The 23,000-nt window shown below is 37.5% G+C and overlaps 1 protein-coding gene across 1 annotated transcript in view; it reads right to left on the reverse strand.

The window, feature by feature from the left end:
• LOC133630942 (glypican-1-like) overlaps window positions 1–23,000 on the reverse strand; it is a 235,915-nt gene that overhangs the window by 30,375 nt on the left and 182,540 nt on the right. Inside the window, exons 5-6 of the mRNA XM_062022819.1 lie at window positions 8,910–9,075; window positions 8,722–8,852 (exon numbers count right to left, since the gene is read on the reverse strand). Of these exons, the coding sequence (XP_061878803.1) occupies window positions 8,722–8,852; window positions 8,910–9,075 (297 nt within the window). The remainder of the gene's footprint in view (window positions 1–8,721; window positions 8,853–8,909; window positions 9,076–23,000) is intronic.

A 23,000-nucleotide genomic window follows, 5' to 3' on the forward strand; every position in this document is an offset into this window, starting at 1 on the left:
TCATCTGGTAACATTCAAATGTATTCTTTTTTTCCCCTACCCTTTTCCTTGTTATTTTTTATTTTGTTTTGCTTTTTGGTTATGTGATGCTTTTGTATTTGGTTCCAATTGTTTTTGACACAGGGCTCCTCCTACAGTTAGCAAGTGTAATTGCAATCTCAGTTTTTTAAGATAGTTTATTCAAAGTATCACAAGTTTGTACTCTGTGGTAAATAACTAATACAGTATTTAAACAATTTGATAACACAAAACATTGAAAACATTTAAGCATGTATTTAGTGCTCATCTTATTGGATTTTTTTGTCCTTGTTATTTTTGTTATTATGGTTTGTTGTTTTGTTATTTGATGCTATTGTGACTTGTTCCCAATTGTTTTAGACACAAGGCACAGTGTAATTGCAATCTCTGTCTTTATTTAAAATACCATACTTATTATTTCATGAACAATGTACTCTCTGGTACATACTGTAACTATTTAGTATTTCAAATGATGAACATTAACAAACTTCAATGAAAAATATTTAAAAAATCCAATAATATATTTAATATAAGCTGCTCATCTAAGATGTATCCTAAAATATACATCATGGATTGTATGATCATTTTAGTGTGCAATAAAAACATTGTACAACAACAATGACTTGTGACAGTGCTAACACGACAACAGAATTGTAACTAGTAAGAGAAGTGATGCGGGGTTGCCATGGCAACGCAATTCACCTTCCAGCCAGTGTAGTATCAACATAATTGTAAAGCTGATATTTGAAAAGTAAGATTAGCACATATTGTTCCTTTAAATGTATAATGAATTGTCTTTGTCTTTAATGTGTGCAGCAAGTTGTTGGAGATCTCGTATCAGTCTGTTGTGGCCAGTGCCCTGTACTTTGCAGTGATTTGTTGAGGGAGCAGCACCAGCAAAAGGGACTTAAACTGGATTGACAAACTGATCCGGCCAAACTATTGGCACACAGTTGGAGGCGTTTGTTTCAGTGAGGGACAGGAGGACACTGGACAAACTGCTCGCCATCACGGACAATCCTGCCCACCCACTCCACCAGACAATTGAGGGACAGCAGAACTCATACTGCAACAGGCTTCATTCCGCACACCATCCAGCTGTATAATCACAGCAATAGATCATATTTACAAGACCGCTTCTAAGTTAGCAAATCTTTCTTTGTTTATAATGTATATTTTCTGTTGTATTTACCTTTGTTTGATCTATTGTTATATTTTTATGCTGCTCTTTTTTTCTTCTTTTTTTGCTGCAGCTGTTATATATACTGTATACTTGTAAATTGCACTTATTGTATATATTATATATACCGTATTTTTCGGAGTATAAATCGCTCCGGAGTATAAGTTGCACCGGCCGAAAATGCATAATAAAGAAGGAAAAAAACATATATAAGTCGCATTTTTGGGGGAAATTTATTTGATAAAACCCAACACCAAGACATTTGAAAGGCAATTTAAAATAAATAAAGAATAGTGAACAACAGGCTGAATAAGTGTACGTTATATGACGCATAAATAACCAACTGAGAACGTGCCTGGTATGTTAACGTAACATATTATGGTAAGAGTCATTCAAATAACTATAACATATAGAACATGCTATACGTTTACCAAACAATCTGTCACTCCTAATCGCTAAATCCCATGAAGTCTAGTCTCTTACGTGAATGAGCTAAATAATATTATTTGATATTTTAAGGTAATGTGTTAATAATTTCACACATAAGTCGCTCCTGAGTATAAGTCGCACCCCCGGCCAAACTGTGAAAAATACTGCGACTTATAGTCCGAAAAATACGGTATGTATATAGTATGAATATATTACATATATGCTATATTGTTATATATTATGGTACATTTTTGGTCTACTTTTTACCTTTGTTTTCGCCCTCTTTTTATGCCCATCCTTAGTAACTGAGCTACTGTGTGGAACAATTTCCCCTGTGGATCATTAAAAATTGTCTAAGTCTAGTAAGCCTAACATCAAATAATATTATTTCACATCTTAACCCTGCAAAATACAGCATCAAGGGCGCATAATGTGCACTTGAGCTATTAGGGGACACAAAATCAAAACAACCTCCAAAAAGTGGCGCTGCTTATTTGCCTGATCCCACGAGGCAATCAGACCCCGATCTGTAATAGCAGATCCCCATGTGCATTACATAAATGGAGCCCTGGGAATACTGGAGGACTGCAATCAATCTGTCATCTGCCCTTCTTAGGATAGCCTCCAGTTTTTGAACCTTCACATATTAAAAAAAGATCCCGTCCTAAGCCTCCAGTCATGTCTGCCACCTTAAATCTTTCTGTAGATTGAAGTGTCGGTGGAGGAAATAGGGAGTTAAAACAGAGGGGTGCTAATGGTTGTCACCCTAAACATAAAGCATGGATGGGATTTGCTTTTAGGGGTTGGTGCTGTTGGAAGTAGTGGTGTTATGTAACCAGGAAGTCCAACACTGTGTACTGTAAGTACTGTAAGTACTAAGCCACTCATGCAATGCTTATGACCCTCGTCATAAGCCAACACAGAAAACACTGGATAATAACTCAAAGTTATTTAAAGAAAGATTACAATTTTTATTTGAAAAAAATAGTGCATGTATTAAAATGCAATGATAAGTCAAATAGTTCTTGGGCATGTGTCCCTGCAGGTGATTGATGCCTACATGAGCATCCAGAAACTATTCAAAGCACATCCCTTTTTCCTCATTTTCTTATGTTACAGCCTTATTCCGAAATGGAAGGAATTCATGTTTGTCCTAAAAATTCCACAGATAATACTTCATAATGACAATGTGATATCAGTTTTATTTTATTTAAAACATTTTTTTTTACATGTACCGTAAATTCCGGACTTTAAGCCGTCATTTTTTTCCTACGCGGTTTTGAAGACGGAGAGGCTAATTTATGAATTTTTCTTTGCTCACAGAAATAGTAAAAAAAATAATTTAAATTCAAAAAGAAAAAAACCTTTTAGAGGGTGTTTTATTGTTTGTAGTATGGCGCCATCTTTTGGAAAAAATTGCTTATTGCAGGTGCTGCAGTGTCTTTCCTTTTTTTTTTTTTTTAACCAGCGTGCTGTTTAGCCCTCCATAGCGTACTACTCATATAGAATTATTCTTTCATCACTCCAAGCAACGTTTGTAAGTTTTACAGTACAACTAAAATTGTTTATACTTACTAAAGCGTCCCATGGGTGATGTCTGTAAGAGTGTTGTTATGCATATTTGTACGTGCTATCGTAATGTAATGACGGTAGCATTATTAGCATTAGCTAATATGCTAACAAGTTTACAAGTGTCTGTGTTAGTTATATTAACGTACAGCGGAATTCTTTTTATGTTGTTACAGTTTCACAAATTCCTCAGTAAATTCACCAAAACGTCACCAGGAAGTTATTGAGTCTATTTAGCTAATTGAAGAGCTAGCTTCCACAGCTAGTGGGTACATTACCATGACTTCTGTTTTGTTTGATCCACCGTTTTACTGCCTTGTTATAGACACCGTTTGGAAACAATTAAGGGATGTAAATAAACATTTACAAAATCTTTATGTGTACATAAATAATTTCACAATGTACTGTACATACCTGTTACTTACAGTCAGGTGGGGCTGTTGTATGGAAAAATATATTTTTTCTTCTAAAATTTTGCAGGTGCGGCTTATATCTTGGTGCACTCTATAGTCCGGAAAATATGGTACATAAGTATTCACAGCCTTTGTTCAATACTTAGTTGATGCACCTTTGGCAGCAATTACAGCCTCAAGTCTTTTTGAATACGATGCCACAAGCTTGGCACACCTATCTTTGGACAGTTTGGCCCATTCCTCTTTGCAGCACCTCTCAAGCTCCATTAGGTTGGATGGGAAGTGTTGGTTTTCATCCAGGATGTCTCTGTACATTGCTGCATTCATCTTTTCCTCTATCCATCGGGTTCTTGGTCACCTCCCTGACTAGACGAAGATGAATGCAGCAATGTACAGAGACATCCTGGATGAAAACCAACACTTCCCATCCAACCTGATGGAGCTTGAGAGGTGCTGCAAAGAGGAATGGGCCAAACTGTCCAAAGATAGGTGTGCCAAGCTTGTGGCATCGTACTCAAAAATACTTAAAGGCCTACTGAAACCCACTACTACCGACCACGCAGTCTGATAGTTTATATATCAATGATGAAATCTTAACATTGCAACACATGCCATAACTTATAAAGTGCAATTTTAAATTTCCCGGGGAACTATTGGGACACATTGTATCTCAATACAAACAGCTCTGTTTTCATTGCAAAATTCCACAGTATTCTGGACATCTGTGTTGGTGAATCTTTTGCAATTTGTTTAATGAACAATGGAGACTGCAAAGAAGAAAGTTGTAGGTGGGATCGGTGTATTAGCGGCTGGCTGCAGCAACACAACCAGGAGGACTTTGAGGATAGCAGACGCGCTATCCGACGCTAGCCGCCGACCGCACCGATGATCGGGTGAAGTCCTTCGTCGCTCCGTCGATCGCTGGAACGCAGGTGAGCACGAGTGTTGATGAGCAGATGAGGGCTGGCTGGCGTAGGTGGATAGCTAATGTTTCTAGCATAGCTCTGTGAGGTCCCGTACCTAAGTTAGCTTCAATGGCGTCGTTAGCAACAGCATTGTTAAGCTTCGCCAGGCTGGAAAGCATTAACCGTGTAGTTACAGGTCCAGGGTTTAATAGTATTGTTGATTTTCTGTCTATCCTTCCAGTCAGGGGTTTATTTATTTTGTTTCTATCTGCAGTTAAGCCCGATGCTATCACGTTAGCTCCGTAGCTAAAGTGCTTCGCCGATGTATTGTCGTGGAGATAAAAGCCACTGTGAATGTCCATTTCGCGTTCTCGACTCTCATTTTCAAGAGGATATAGTATCCGAGGTGGTTTAAAATACAAATCTGTGATCCACAATAGAAAAAGGAGAAAGTGTGGAATCCAATGAGCCCTTGTACATAAGTTACGGTCAGAGCGAAAAAAGATACGTCCTGCACTGCACTCTAGTCCTTCACTCTCACGTTCCTCATCCACGAATCTTTCATCCTCGCTCAAATTAATGGGGTAATCGTCGCTTTCTCGGTCCGAATCACGCTACTTCCGCTACAGGCAAGGCTTTTTTTTATAAGCGACCAAAAGTTGCGAACTTTATCGTCGATGTTCTCTACTAAATCCTGTCAGCAAAAATATGGCAATATCGCGAAATGATCAAGTATGACACATAGAATGGATCTGCTATCCCCGTTTAAATAAAACAATTTCATTTCAGTATGCCTTTAAGATGTAATTGCTGCCAAAGGTGCATCAACTAAGTATTGAGCCAAAGCTGTGAATATTTATGTACAGTACATGTCATTATTTTATTTTTTTGCAAAATGTTTTAAAAATAACTTTTCACATTGTCATTATGGGATATTGTCTGTAGGATTTTGAAGATAAAAAATTATTTTGTAATAAGGTTTTGTAATAATAACAAAATGTGGGAAAAGTGAATACTTTCCTGATGCACTGTAAATGTTCATCGTTTTGACGCGTGTTGCTGCAGCCTGTGTGACTGACACTGGACTCAATTCAATTCAAAGCAATTATGTTTTTGTATCATTATCACTATACTGTGGAACCTCGATTTACCAACAGCTCTATTTGCCACCTTTTTGGTCAACGAACCTTCAGATCCAGCCAATTATGTCTGTGTGTGCCAGCCATGTCTCCGTTTCATTCATTTATTAAATCATTTTGTGTGATGCTGGAAGCCCTATGGGGGCTGCTACTTTGATGACATCACCTCCTGTACACGCGACACATCCATTTTAAAGAGGCTACATCACATACTGTTTACATATTTGCAAAGAGTACGTGGCAGCGGGACACGGATTGGCCAACAAATATGTAAGAAACAACCATTATAAAAAAAGGATGATTATATGGTTGCTGACTTTGCCAAAGGGGTTAAATATCTTTGCAAGGACAGAGAGAATGTGCAAAACAAGTTTGAAAAGCTGTTGCTTGTGTGGATAAATGAGAAGCAGCTAGCGGGTAATAGCATTTCCCAGGCTATCATTTGCGAAAAGGCTTGCCATTTATATGGCGACTCAGTGTCTAAAAGTGACCATACTGGAACCTGCACAGAAGAACAATTTAAGGAGAGCCGTGGGTGGTTGGAAAAGTTGAAGAAAGAAAGAGCTGGCATTCACAGCGTGGTGCGGCATGGTGAGGCTGCTAGCTCCGACAAAGCTGCGGCGGAGAAGTTTCAAAAGCACTTCGAGGATTTTATTGGCAAAAGGGGCTATGTACCGCTGCAAGTTTTTAAATGTGATCATGAGACTGAGTTTTTTTGGGGGAAAAAGATCCCTAAGCAGACGTATAATAAAGCTGAGGAGAAGGCACAACCCGGACACAAGTCGATGAAGGATCACCATTTACAACTCTGAAACTCCCAGACTATTAAAAAAAATGCCACAAATATTCACCGACATAAGATAAACATTATTTTCCTTTGTTTGTTTTTTATTGTAGAAATACGGTTGGTAACCTTTTGGCGAGCACTAAAGGCAAAGGGACTTACTTTTGTGTGTGTGCACACAATTAACTGGCTGTTATTGTTGTGTTTTTTTCTGATAAAAAAGAGATTGTTCAGCCATTACCCCCTTATGTTGCTTTGAGAAATATATATATATATATATAAATCTGTGTGTATGTGTGTATATATATATACACACATGTACATATATATATAAATCTGTGTGTGTGTATATACGTATATATATGTACATATATGTATGTGTGTGTATATATATATATATATATATATATATATATATATATATATATATATATATATATATATATATATATATATATATATATATATATATATATGTACATATATGTATGTATATATACAAACACACACACACACAAACACACACACACACACACACACACGCACACACACATGTATATATATATATATATATATATATATATATATATATATATATATATATATATATATATATATATATATATATATATAGAATATAATATAATATAATGGAATAGAATAGAATAGAAAGTACTTTTATTGATCCCTAGGGGAAATTCAGCAATATATGTGTGTGTGTGTGTGTATATACCGTAATTTCCGGACTATAAGCCGCACCAGCTAAATTTAGGGGAAAATACAGATTGCTCCATATATAAGCCGCACCCGACTATAAGCCGCAGGGTTTTGATGTGTAATTACTGTAGTATATAGGGGTTCCTGCTACCACGGAGAGATGACTGTTTGGGAACGCAAAGCGTCCCATTTATTAACAATAAATCTTTCAATCATTCAATCAAACGTTCACATCTTTGACATGGCGAACAGCATTCGTATATTTATATATATATAAATTTATATATATAAATGTATATATATATATAAGTATGTGTGTGTGTCTGTGTGTATATATATGTATATATACATACATACATATATGTATGTATATATACAGACACACACACATGTGTGTGTCTGTGTATATATGTAAAAATACATACATTTATATATGTATGTATATACACTACCGTTCAAAAGTTTGGGGTCACATTGAAATGTCCTTATTTTTGAAGGAAAAGCACTGTACTTTTCAATGAAGATAACTTTAAACTAGTCTTAACTTTAAAGAAATACACTCTATACATTGTTAATGTGGTAAATGACTATTCTAGCTGCAAATGTCTGGTTTTTGGTGCAATATCTACATAGGTGTATAGAGGCCCATTTCCAGCAACTATCACTCCAGTGTTCTAATGGTACAATGTGTTTGCTCATTGGCTCAGAAGGCTAAATGATGATTAGAAAACCCTTGTGCAATCATGTTCACACATCTGAAAACAGTTTAGCTCGTTACAGAAGCTACAAAACTGACCTTCCTTTGAGCAGATTGAGTTTCTGGAGCATCACATTTGTGGGGTCAATTAAACGCTCAAAATGGCCAGAAAAAGAGAACTTTCATCTGAAACTCGACAGTCTATTCTTGTTCTTAGAAATGAAGGCTATTCCACAAAATTGTTTGGGTGACCCCAAACTTTTGAACGGTAGTGTATATGTATAAGGCACGCCTGTGAAGTGAAAACCATTTCAGGTGACTACCTCTTGAAGCTCATGGAGAGAATGCCAAGAGTGTGCAAAGCAGTAATCAGTGCAAAGGGTGGCTATTTTGAAGAAACTACAATATAAAACATGTTTTCAGTTATTTCACAATTTTTTTGTTAAGTAACTCCACATGTGTTCATTCACAGTTTTGATGTGACAATCTAGAAGTATTCAAGTCCCATCTTAAAACTCATTTGTATACTCTAGCCTTTAAATAGACCCCCCTTTTAGACCAGTTGATCCTTGCCCTGATGTGAGATCTAATCCGAGGATGTCGTTGTGGCTTGTGCAGCCCTTTGAGACACTTGTGATTTAGGGCTATATAAATAAACATTGATTGATTGATTGATTGATAAAGTGTTCCGTTTTTTTTATTTTTATAAAATCGACTTTTGTGCATGCTAATACCAATTATTGATGTTTAATAAGTTTCTTACGGGGAACTCTGCTTCATTATACAAACTTGTCGGTTTAAGACAAATGAGATGCATGAGCATATTCCAGTGACTCACTGTTGAAGCTGAGGATCTAAGCATGTTCTGACCTTAACGTTGACGGTCTCCATATTGTCCACCATGGTGAGCATAGCTTCTGAGATGCGGGAGGGCAGAGAGAGGACCACCACATCCACACCAGAAGGGCCATCGAAGCGCCCCGCCACTTGCATCATGGTCTCTGCAAGGACAATGTCAGTGATGATCATGTTTCATCAGCCTTGTGCGTGGTCTTTACCTGCCAGGTGCAGCCACTCTGTGTCAAGGTCCGCCTGGTTGGCCAGACAACCCTTGAGGACGTTGCTGCAGTAGTTGGCACAAGGTCTGGCAGAGGCCATACCTCGACAATGGGGACAATAAGTCATCCTCATGATGGCTTGCATGCACTGCTGGCTCAGCTGCACCTGTGGGAGGACATGGAGAGAACCACAGGACCTTCATCAGACACTACAGATGCAGTACTACAAAGCAAACAACACAAGTCAGTCAAAGAACACAAACGTGGCGGAAGCTTATCCATCTCTGGGTCAGAGATAGTTCCCATGGAAACCACTTGGTGAGATTTTGCCTCTTTTATGGTTGCACAAGCGATGGAAAGGCTCTGACGTTCATACGAGTATGCTCAGCTCCATCCAACCTTCTATCCCACAAGGCTAGAGGAAAGGGCCTTCGTGCGTAAAGAGTGAAACTGGGTTAATACCAGTAAGCTCTGCTCACAAGAGAGCACAGCTATGCATACAAAAGCTCAGGAAGTGAGTGTGAGGGACACGGTGCATGGAGAAGGAGCGATGGAAGAAGACCAGCTTCGCATACAAAGCTCTGCTCTTCAGCTGACATGCGGGCCACTTGCATGCTTTTTTTTTTTTTGGAGAAACAGCGCTTTCAACAGTGTAGTCACACCTCGGCGTCTGATAAATAGGAGTATACGCTGGAAGTAGGACAACAATGAAGAACACGGGGGGAAGCTCGTAGTGGAATGTTTAAATATAGAACAAATCTGCTCAGAAACAAGACATATCACTGAATAGATTACATAAGCATCATTAATAATAGAGGCGTATCATATCGTCAATAAAACTATATCAATATGTATCACAGTTGAAAAAAAAGTATCCAAAAGAGTGCCACTTATGAAAGTGTTAAAAATAAGTCATACATCGTTTGTTTTTTTCCTTCAACACTCAAATCTCTAGATCAACTTCAGATCTATCCGTTGATTATACGTTTTAATTTATGTTTGTTTGTTTGGTGTTAGAAACACTATTTTAAAGTGGAATATTTGATGTGAAGTACACTACCGTTCAAAAGTTTGGGGTCACATTGAACTGTCCTTATTTTTGAAGGAAAAGCACTGTACTTTTCAATGAAGATAACTTTAAACTAGTCTTAACTTTAAAGAAATACACTCTATACATTGCTAATGTGGTAAATGACTATTCTAGCTGCAAATGTCTGGTTTTTGGTGCAATATCTACATAAGTGTATAGAGGCCCATTTCCAGCAACTATCACTCCAGTGTTCTAATGGTACAATGTGTTTGCTCATTGGCTCAGAAGGCTAATTGATGATTAGAAAACCCTTGTGCAATCATGTTCACACATCTGAAAACAGTTTAGCTCGTTACAGAAGCTACAAAACTGACCTTCCTTTGAGCAGATTGAGTTTCTGGAGCATCACATTTGTGGGGTCAATTAAACGCTCAAAATGGCCAGAAAAAGAGAACTTTATCTGAAACTCGACAGTCTATTCTTGTTCTTAGAAATGAAGACTATTCCACAAAATTGTTTGGGTGACCCCAAACTTTTGAACGGTAGTGTAATTTGAGCTTCAAATAGGTCAATAATTCATAACATGGCCTAGTGGTTAGAGTGTCCGCCCTGAGATCGGTAGGTTGTGAGTTCAAACCCCGGCCGAGTCATACCAAAGACTATAAAAATGGGACCCATTACCTCCCTGCTTGACACTCAGCATCAACGGTTGGAATTGGGGGTTAAATCACCAAAAATTATTCCCGGGCGCGGCCACTGCTGCTGCTCACTGCTCCCCTCACCTCCCAGGGGGTGATCAAGGGTGATGGGTCAAATGCAGAGAATAATTTCGCCACACCTAGTGTGTGTGTGACAATCACTGGTACTTTAACTTTAACACTTATTTTGATCGATTATTATTTTTTTGAGCCATGACAGTTTTAAAGAAATAACCAGCCTGCATGGCAGCTTTGTGTTATTCGAGCAAACATTGCAACCTTTTATGAATATAATATGCATGAAAACACTCCTACACACACCACGCACGGTACGCTTTAGTAAGTAAGAATTGTTTTAGTTATATTATAAAACGTACACACGTTGCTTGCAGTGATGAATGAAGAATCCAAACGAGTAGAAACGCTATGGACACTTGGAAGACGGAACAGAACTTCCGCTTCCGGTTCAAAGCTCTAAACGGCAGGAACTCAACGCAGCAGCACCTGCAGTGAGCGAACTTGTCCAAAGGATGGCGCCATAGCACAAACAATAATACACTTTTTCAGTGTATTTGCACGTGTCTTATGAAAACTATTAACATTATGGCCGTCAGTTAAGAAAACCCCATGAATTACTTGCATGGTTTTATTAGCCACAAGAAAAAAAGGGTCCGTTTACGACATCTGACCCAAGGATGTCGTGCAGCCCTTTGAGACCTTTGTGATTTAAGGCTATACAAGTCAACTTTGATTGATTGATTGATATCACCATAGATGCGTGATCAATATTGGTAAAAAATCAATCAATCAATCAATCAATGTTTATTTATATAGCCCTAAATCACAAGTGTCTCAAAGGGCTGTACAAGCCACAACGACATCCTCGGTACAGAGCCCACATACGGGCAAGGAAAAACTCACCCCAGTGGGACGTCGGTGAATGACTATGAGAAACCTTGGAGAGGACCGCATATGTGGGTAACCCCCCCCCTCTAGGGGAGACCGAAAGCAACGGATGTCGAGTGGGTCTGACAAAATGCGTTCGATAAGCGGAAGTTATGAAGCAAGGTTGGAAGTGATCACTGCTCAGCAGGAAGTTTGGTTGCACCATCTTGTCGTCTCGCTGTTGATTCTTTGAGAAACTAAAAATGAGAGCCGAAAAGTGAGTGAACTGTCAATAAAACAGGAAAAGTCACCTCGACAGTATGGCATTTTTTTTTTTTTTTAAACAGCCTGTGGTCAGACCAGTGTGTGAATGATGCCAGGTGATAGTCATCACCAAAGTGGTAATAGCACACACCTTGGCCTGAGCACACCTCACTTCCTGGCACTCAGAATATAGTTTTATTAGGTTTTTCATCTTCACTTTGGTTACACTTCATTAAGCATTTCTTTCGTATTCCTCATTTTTTTCCACACTAATTTTCAAAAGGTTGTTGTTAAATGTTCAATGTGACTTTAGAATGTGCTTCACATTGATTGAGTGTTTTCCATGCTTGTGTTGACATTTCCTTTATGCCTTGATAGCTGAGGGGATTATAATCAGAGGAAAGTTACAGTATAAATACATTTTTTTTTACATTTAATATATCTATCGATATGGACAGATATAAAAACTTATATCGGGATACAGTTTTCAGCCATATTGGCCAGCCTTGACGTATCTTATCAGCGATGTAAAACATACAATCTTTAAAGGCCTACTGAAAGCCACTACTACCGACCACGCAGTCTCATAGTTTATATATCAATGATGAAATCTTAACATTGCAACACATGCCAATACGGCCGGGTTAACTTATAAAGTGCAATTTTAAATTTCCTGCGAAACTTCCGGTTGAAAACGTCTATGTATGATGACGTATGCGTGTGACGTCAATGGTTGAAACGGAAGTATTCGGACACCATTGTATCCAACACAAAAAGCTCTGTTTTCATCGCAAAATTTCACAATATTCTGGACATCTGTGTTGGTGAATCTTTTACAATTTGTTTAATGAACAATGAAGACTGCAAAGAAGAAAGCTGTAGGTGGGATCGGTGTATTAGCGGCTGGCTGCAGCAACACAACCAGAAGGACTTTGAGTCGGATAGCAGACGCGCTATCCGACGCTAGCCGCCGACCGCATCGATGATCGGGTGAAGTCCTTCGTCGCTCCGTCGATCGCTGGAACGCAGGTGAGCACGGGTGTTGATGAGCAGATGAGGGCTGGCTGGCGTAGGTGGATAGGTAATGTTTTTAGCATAGCTCTGTGAGGTCCCGTAGCTAAGTTAGCTTCAATGGCGTCGTTAGCAACAGCATTGTTAAGCTTCGCCAGGCTGGAAAGCATTAACTGTGTAGTTACAGGTCCAGGGTTTAATAGTATTGTTGATTTTCTGTCTATCCTTCCAGTCAGGGGTTTATTTATTTTGTTTCTATCTGCAGTTAAGCACGATGCTATCACGTTTGCTCCGTAGCTAAAGTGTTTTGTTGATGTATTGTCGTGGAGATAAAAGTCACTGTGAATGTCCATTTCGCGTTCTCGACTCTCATTTTCAAGAGGATATAGTATCCGAGGTGGTTTAAAATACAAATCCGTGATCCACAATAGAAAAAGGAGAGGGTGTGGAATCCAATGAGCCAGCTTGTACCTAAGTTACGGTCAGAGCGAAAAAAGATGTGTCTTGTGCTGCATTCTAGTCCGTCACTCTAACGTCCCTCATCCACGAATCTTTCATCCTCGCTCAAATTAATGGGGTAATTGTCGCTTTCTCGGTCCGAATCGCTCTAGCTGCATTGAAAACAATAGGAAAATATGAGGAGGCAATCAACTGACTACGTCACGCTACTTCTGGTAGGGACAAGGCTTTTTTTTATCTGAGACCAAAAGTTGCGAACTTTATCGCCGTTGTTCTATACTAAATCTTTTCAGCAAAAATATGGCAATATCGCGAAATGATCAAGTATGACACATAGAATGGATCTGCTATCCCCGTTTAAATAAAAAAAAATATTTTCAGTAGGCCTTTAAAGTACTGTAGTTGCCATACAACCAATTGTTTGGATTTAGATGATTTCCCATCTATAGGATATAATGGAAATAGGTATCAACTTGATTGGGTTTTTACTTTAACATTCTTTAACTGTGATACATAAACATAAAGTTAAAACACAGGTGTGAAACTCACTTCATTTCATGGTTGGAAATAATGTGCGTCACTAAAGAACATCCTGGCTAAATGTTTTTGTTCTTTGAATTGTGACCAAAAAATTACTGCACGCAATTGCATATATTTTTATATATTATCTGATCATGCAACACGATATTACAAACATTTTTTTTTCTGTTATCAAAGATGAATACTTAATTGTCTAGCACCATGACTGACAATTTTCAAGCAAGTTATTTATAAATCAGTGGAAAATATCATGATTAACACACTTGCCTATGCATATGGCGTAACAAGGCTATTATCCATTTACATTCACATTGAGGCTGTCAAATTTAAGGAGTTAACTCATGTGATTAATCACCAAAAAGGTTTGAATGAATCATTTATATACGCAGCTTAATCATGCAATTGATTGTGGCTGTACGTGCTCCTCTGCCTTCACCGCGGCTGGTAACCTGAAAAGCGAAGCAGGTTGTCTACGGTCGGGTTAATGCATTCGTCAGTGCAAAAAATGAGTGAGGAGACATTGGCAAAATGGGTTTTATTGCTTGTTTATACATGGTGCAATCGTGTGTGCGCAATGTATATTACTGGTTGATTATTTTGTGTTTTTTTGTTGTTGTTTTACTTTTGTGGCTGCGTGTAGAAGTGGCTGGTTGCATCAGCTCTGCTCTTTGAATGTCTTTAATGTCCTTTGTGTTCTTTGATGTTTCCCTCTTACACACATGTTTATGTGTGCTATGGCTTTGAGTTTTTTTTCCCTTGGCCTCAGTCTGGACCCCCTCTTCAGGGGCCCAGGCTTAGACATAATTTTTTTTTTCTCATTCCCCCCAGCGTTTACCTGTTCCTCACCTTTTTCGTAAGGGGCGCCGGACGTTGGCAGACCCGTCAGCGATCCTGTTCTGTCTCCCTGTAATGTTTGTCTGATCTTGAATGGGATTGTGCTGAAAATCTTTTTTTCCCCTCTGGGATTAATAAAGTACTTCTGATTCTGCAATAAATATTTTTGCAAGTTTTGAGTGAATAAGTGACATGCACTCAAGTAACACATTTTAAAAATGTTCCTGTATGACATTCTGACAATAAAACTGCATGTGCTTAATCGTGATCAATCCAAATTCAAACGTTTGATGAATCTGTTCAAGAAATAAACAAACAGCTGACAGCATTAATTAATATATATTCAGTGTTACAAGCGGCTCGATGAGCGCAGCCATAATTGCGACGTGGCCCTCAATTATAACCACACACCTGGCTTAAAACTTCGAAAACATTTAAACGCCACTTTAACTAATGTTTTCTTCGAATTTCTCATATGTGAGCAAACACAAAAACTCCCTGAGCATTCAGGTGAGCACATGTGAGCAACATCAGATGTGCACACTGTGGCCATACTTGCAGCACACCTGTCTCTAACCTGACATAACAATTTTAAATGTCTTATTATAATCAAATGACCGCAGTCATTTTTATGAGATTATTTTCTAATATAAGTCATTTAGCTGACTTACAATGAAAATAACCCAAAAATCTTGTTTTTCATAGGCAATGTTCTAGTATTTTATGTCTGGGTGGGGGTTCTACTTTGGAAATCATTTGTACCCCTGTCAGAGGTCACATTTAGTTCCCCTTAAAACATTCTCATGTTGCACAATGAGATGCAAGCATTAGAAAAGTATGTAAGCATTAGAAAAGTGTACATCCCTGCGTAGGCGCCGATCCCGTGGGTGCCTTGGGGCCCGAGCACCCACGTGAGATTGATGGCAAATCTTTTATAACAATTGCTGAAACATCAATCTTGTTGGTGTTAATTTTGTGGCGAGTTTGGTCCGTTTAACACAGGGATGTCCAAAGTGCGATACGGGGGCCATTTGCGGCCCGCAGGTAATTTTTTAACGACCCCACGGCACATTCTAAAAATAGGATAAAAAAAAACAAAAAAACATAAAAAGTGGTATAAAAGAGTAAACAGGTGACAATAAAATGTTGCTATGTTGACTCTAATAACACTAAGCTGTCATGCAGGCTGTTTCTTTCTTTAAAACATAATAATGAATCAAAAACAATGTTATTATGAATTATTGACCTATTCAAGGCTCCAATTAGGTCACATTAAATATTCCACTTTGAGATATTTTTTGGGGAAAATGTTCCATATTTTGTGTTTGCCATATAAAAAACTATGTTTTTTTTTTTTTTTTAAAGAAGGGCCTAAAATGAACAAACAAGGAACATAATAAACAACAATACAAGTTATAATTGACGGATAGATCTGAAGTTGATCTCGAGACTATTGTGTTAACAGTTTTAAAAAAAAATTACGATTTATTTTTTAATACTTTACTGAGCAGGACCCTTTTGGATCCCCAATAATTTTAGTGGGACTTTTTTTTTTTTTTTTTAAGTGTCCATCCATCCATCCATTTTCTACCGCTTATTCCCTTCGGGGTCGCGGGGGGCGCTGGAGCCTATCTCAGCTACAATCGGGCGGAAAGCAGGGTACACAGATAGTGTCATTGCTCAACGAATAATAATACATTAAAATCAATGTTGTTATGAGTTATGTTATGAGCTCCAATTATTATATAATCTGAAATGTTCCACTTTAAAATGTTATTGATGGAAAATATTTCATATTTTGTGTTTTTTCCATAAAAAACTTGGTTTTCTTTGACAAAAAGGGCATACAACTTAAATCTAAAAAAAAAAAAAAAAAAAAGTTATATTGACAGATATACCTAATGTTGATCTAGATATTTATACTTTGAATAATAATAATAATAATAATAATAATAATAATAATACTAAATAATGAATTTTTTTTAACCTAAACCCTTTGGAGTCCCTGGTATCAAGCCTGAGTGGAGGCCTAAATGTATATTTTTTATACATATATTGTATTGGTTTTTAAAATAAAAAATATCAAAATGGCCCCCGCTTGCTTTGATTTTTCAGTGTGCGGCCCTCAGTGGAAAAAGTTTGGACACCCCTGGTTTAACACAATAAAAAAGTCACAAATCATATTGCAGGGGTCACCAACGCGGTGCCCGCGGGCACCAGGTAGCCCGTAAGGACCAGATGAGTAGCCCGCTGGCCTGTTCTAAAAATAGCTCAAATAGCAGCACTTACCAGTGAGCTGCCTCTATTTTTTAAATTTTCTTTATTTACTAGCAAGCTGGTCTCGCTTTGCTCGACATTTTTAATTCTAAGAAAGACAAAACTCAAATAGAATTTGAAAATCCAAGAAAATATTTTAAAGACTTGGTCTTCACTTGTTTAAATAAATTCATTAATTATTTTACTTTGCTTCTTATAACTTTCAGAAAGACAATTTCAGAGACAAAATACAACCTTAAAATTGATTTTAGGATTTTTAAACACATATACCCTTTTACCTTTTAAATTCCTTCCTCTTCTTTCCTGACAATTTAAATCAATGTTCAAGTAAAACAATTTTTTTTATTGTAAAGAATAATAAATACATTTTAATTTAATTCTTCATTTTAGCTTCTGTTTTTTCGACGAAGAATATTTGTGAAATATTTCTTCAAACTTATTATGATTAAAATTCAATCTAGAAAATCTGTAGAATCAAATTTAAATCTTATTTCAAAGTCTTTTAAATTTCTTTTAAAATTTTTGTTCTGGAAAATATAGAAGAAATAATGATTTGTCTTTGTTAGAAATATAGCTTGGTCCAATTTGTTATATATTCTAACAAAGTGCAGATTGGATTTTAACCTATTTAAAACATGTCATCAAAATTCTAAAATTAATCTTAATCAGGAAAAATTACTAATGATGTTCCATAAATTCTTTTTTTAATTTTTTCAAAAAGATTCGAATTAGCTAGTTTTTCTCTTCTTTTTTTCGGTTGAATTTTGAATTTTAAAGAGTTGAAATTGAAGATAAACTATGTTTCAAAATTTAATTGTCATTTTTTTCGTGTTTTCTCCTCTTTTAAACCGTTCAATTAAGTGTAAATATCATTAATTATTAATAATAACATAGAGTTAAAGGTAAATTGAGCAAATTGGCTATTTCTGGCAATTTATTTAAGTGTGTATCAAACTGGTAGCCCTTCGCATTAATCAGTACCCAAGAAGTAGCTCTTGGTTTCAAAAAGGTTGGTGACCCCTGTCATATTGTGTATTACTTACAAAGCCTAACAAAGTTTTCATTGTGCCCGGTAAACATCTAATTACACAATCATCTTAACTTTATATACACTGCACACGAGCGAATGAAGGGCATACTTACTCAACAGCCATACATGTCACACTAAGGGTGGCAGTATGGACAACGCCAACACTGTCATAAACATGTGCCATATAGTGAAACCACACTAAATAAAGACAAAGCCATTTTGCAAGAATATTTGCACTGCAACACAACATAAACACTACAGAACAAATTCCCAGAATTCCCTGCAGCACCAACTCTTCCGGGACGCTACAATATAAACAAACACCATGGGTGGATCTACATCTAACATCCACTGTAATGATACCACGTACAATAGCGTATCTAGTCGATACATCGATATTTTTTAACATCACAAAATGGTCTTTCGTTTTAAAAAAATGTATATTATGTTTATAAAATCAGGAAATATGTCCCTGGACACATGAGGACTTTGAATATGACCAATGTATAATCCTGTAACTACTTGGTATCGGATTGATATCCAAATTTGTGGTATCATCCAAAACTAATGTAAAGTATCAAACAACAGAAGAATAAGTGATTATTACATGTTAACAGAAGTGTAGATAGAACATGTTGAAACAGAAAATAAGCAGATATTAACAGTAAATGAACAAGTGGATTAATAATCCATTTTCTACCACTTGTCCTTAATAATGTTGAAAAAATAATAGAATGATAAACAGTGTTGGGTTAGTTACTGAAAACCAGTAACTAGTTACAATTACTAGTTACTTTATTTCAAAAGTAACTGAGTTACTAACTCAGTTACTTACACCAAAAAGTAATGCGTTACTGTGAAAAGTAACTATTTAGTTACTTCTTTTTCCCCCCTTTTTTTAAGGCTCCCATTAATGCCCTTTTAGCCTTCATTTCAGTACTGTTATTACACTGGAGAATAATACCATCTGTTGATCAACTTGACATGCATTTGCATCACTAAACTCAGAAAGCAATGTGGTCTACATACAACACACAAACAATGTGGTCTACATACAACACACAAACAATGTGGTCTACATACAACACACAAACAATGTGGTCTACATACAACACACAAACAATGTGGTCTACAGACAACACACAAAGACAAAGATATGTTTCAAAGGGCCAATTTATTTCAGGCCAGAAAAAAATGACAAAACTATTTTAAATAGCTGCAACATAATGGCACTTTAACTTTAACTCTAAGTAGATAGGATCTTTGATCCAAGACACAACTTACATTTAACTAAAATGTTATTTTCTTTGTGCTCGACAAAAGAAAAGTATTGAGAATGTCTCCATGTTAAAAAACTCGACTTCCGGCTTCACCATGATGTCTTGTTAGTTGTTATGAGAGTAGCGTATGTGTGTGTGTGGCCCTTTAAGATATGACAACATGTGAGGTGAGTGACGTCAGTGAGTGAGTGGGCGAGAGAGGTGAGGGAGCGGCGACAGTGAGTGCGTGCAGGTGTTCTAGCTTGGTGGATGGCTGCGTCCAATAAAGTCACAAAGTTGCAACAAACCGCCGGTCTCGTCATTCACCCTCAGCTGTAAAGACCCTCTTCCGGGTAAAGTGAAGGTTGTTCGCCCCGAAGTACGGCTCCCTGCGGGGAGGCGTGCTTTCCCCCACCCACAGAAAGCACGCCTCTTATTTTCCAACGGGACGCTCCAATAAAACACACTCAGATCTTCTGTTTCTAGCTGATACTACATAAAAATAACGTAAAATAACGCAGTAACGCATCATGCAGTAACGGTAACTGAGTTACTGCATATAAAAAATAACGCGTTAGATTACTAGGACTAACGCGTTACTTAGTAACGCGTTAGTCCCAACACTGATGATAAATGACACAATATGTTACTGCATACGTCAGCAGACTAATTAGGAGCCTTTGTTTGTTTACTTACTACTAAAAGACAAGTTGTCACTATTTTATTTAAGGACAAAATTGCAATAATAAACATATGTTTAATGTACCCTAAGATTTTTTTGTTAAAATAAAGCCAATAATGACATTTTTTGTGGTCCCCTTTATTTAGAAAATCCGTGTTGCCAATTTAGTGACTTTGCGGCTGTATTTCACAAGTATTCAGACTCCTATAGATACTTTTTTTTTTCAAATGTACTTGAAATGTTTCACAGTCGATTTCTTTGCATTGTGTGATGCAAATAGGTATGCCATGAACAAGACTGTAAAGGTTTAAGAATGAGCTGGAGATGAGCAGCAACCGCATGGAGATAAGTAAGTGAGAGAGAAAAGTAATAAGCACATTCCGCAGCTTAATGTGAAGTCATATGAGACATGAGTCACATCCTCACTCCGACCTCCTTTACCCGCCTTCCTCCCATCCTTGCCCTGCCACTCATTAGCCAAGAATGACTCACACCAATGCTTTTTTTGTTTTTGCTGAGACAGAGAAGTGCAACGAAGGGAAAGTTTAGACGTCTGGAAAGAAAATAAAACCAAAAAAATGAGAGATGCAGAATGTTTGAGACGCTTTAAAAGTTCAAGCGAGTGAAATTGGCAGAGGAGTTAAAGGCTTGAAAGTGATGTGGATGGTATTTCAAGAGGAGACGTCCTTAATCTGGTTTCCTGCCTCATACATATTCATGCTGGGAATCATCGGTCAGGAATGAGGGCTATAGAAGAAGAGAACATTTGCAGGGCTAACTTGCTGTATGACTAATGTACAAAACCCAAAAGCAGTGAAGTTGTCACGTTGACTAAACTGCAAAGACAAGATATTTAATGTTCACACTGAGAAACTTTGTTATTTTTTGCAAATAATCATGAACTTAGAATTTAATGGCAGCAACACATTGCAAAAAAGTTGTCACAGGGGCATTTTTACCACTGTGTTACATGGCCTTTCCTTTTAACAACACCCAGTAAACGTTTGGGAACTGAGAAACACATTTTTTAAGTGGAATTCTTTCCCATTCTTGCTTGATGTACAGCTTAAGTTGTTCAACAGTCTCCCTTCTGCTGTTTAGGCTTCATATTGCACCACACATTTTAAATGGGAGACAGGTCTGGACTACAAGCAGGCCAGTCTAGTACCCGCACTCTTTTACTACGAAGCCACGCTGTTGTAACACGTGACTTGGCATTGTCTTGCTGAAATAAGCAGGGGCGTCCACGAAAAAGAAGTTGCTTGGATGGCAACTTATGTTGCTCCAAAACCTGTATGTACCTTTCAGCATTAATGGTTCCTTCACAGATGTGTAAATTACCCATGCCTTGGGCACTAATACACCCCATACCATCACAGATGCTGGCTTTTCCACTTTGCGCCTATGAAAATCCGGATGGTTCTTTTCTTCTTTGTTCGGAGGACATGACGCCCACAGTTTCCAAAAACATTTTGAAATGTGGACTCGTCAGACCACAGAACACTTTTCCACTTTGCATCAGTCCATCTTGGATGAGCTCGGGCCCAGCAAAGCCGGCGGAATTCATGGGTGTTGTTGATAAATGGTTTTGGCTTTGCACGGTAAAGTTTTAACTTGTACATACAGATGTAGCGACCAACTGTAGTTACTGACAGTGGGTTTCTGAAGTGTTCCTGAGCCCATGAGGTGATATCCTTTACACGCTGATGTCGCTTTTTGATGCAGTACCGCCTGAGGGATCCAAAGTCCGTAATATCATCGCTTACGTGCAGTGATTTCTCCAGATTCTCAAAACCTTTTGATGATATTACGGACCGTAGATGGTGAAGTCCCTAAATTCCTTGCAATAACTTGTTGAGAAATGTTGTTCTTAAACTGTTGGACAATTTGCTCAGGCATTTGTTGACAAAGTGGTGACCCTCGCCCCATCCTTGTTTGTGAATGACTGAGCATTTCATGGAAGCTGCTTTTATACCCAATCATGGCACCCACCTGTTCCCAATTAGCCTGTTCACCTGTGGGATGTTCCAAATAAGTGTTTGATGAGCATTCCTCAACTTTCTCAGTCTTTTTTGCCACTTGTGCCAGCTTTTTTGAAACATGTTGCAGGCATCAAATTCCAAATGAGCTAATATTTAAAAAAAAAAAAAAAGTTTTCCAGTTCGAACATTAAGTATCTTGTTTTTACAGTCTATTCAATTGAATATAAGTTGAAAAGGATTTGCAAATTATTGTATTCTGTTTTTATTTACCATTTACACAACGTGACAACTTCACTGGTTTTGGGTTTTGTACATTACTTTCCATATGAGCTTCATACTTTTGTTTTTAGAAGGTTGTACTCTACTAATTCATTACATTTCAGCGTTTTAGTTGTCTAAATAAAGGATTGGTTGGGTGTCTGTGTCTACTTCCACTGGCGACTCTAATCGCTCTTTTCTGTAAAAGAAAAAATTGGATTAAAGTATGTTTTGCAGACACTTCCCAACACTTCAATGCAATAGATCAGATATGAAACAATCAATGATACAAGAAGATTACTCGTTAGTAACGCCTTTATTATACAACGCCAAAATTACAAACACCGATCTTCACTTTGTTGAATATTGTGGTTTTTATCAAAAATAACGTTCTTCGATTTACACATTTTTAAATAAAATATCAATTATAATATATTCATGATTAATTTAGATTAGTTTAGTGAGGCATGCTTTATGCACAGTACATGTTACAGCAAAACATATATTTTGTAGGTTTGGGTTGCAAGGTGGAACGTACTGTAGATGCTCATCATTAGCTAATGCTAATTTATCCAGTTAATCTGAAAAACCGTGCTGGCTGCTTATTTTATTGTATCAATGCCGTTTAATGACTTTGTCCCGATGTAGATACTGATCTCTTATCAGTGCACTGTGTGTCAAATCATCATCATATATCAATCATCATATGACCCTCCCTAGTGTGCCTCTGATTGGCTTGCCAGTGTCTGACCATGTCTATGACCGAGACAGCTCTGGCTGCAGTGCCCTCTGCTGGTTGTTCAGGGGAGTGTGTAGGTCACATGTATTTGTGCATCTGGTTTGTGGGAGGAATGTCTCATCGACACAAGAGCAAAAAAGCGA

Source organism: Entelurus aequoreus, linkage group LG16 (assembly GCF_033978785.1).
Source record: "Entelurus aequoreus isolate RoL-2023_Sb linkage group LG16, RoL_Eaeq_v1.1, whole genome shotgun sequence".
Taxonomy (NCBI): Eukaryota; Metazoa; Chordata; class Actinopteri; order Syngnathiformes; family Syngnathidae; genus Entelurus; species Entelurus aequoreus.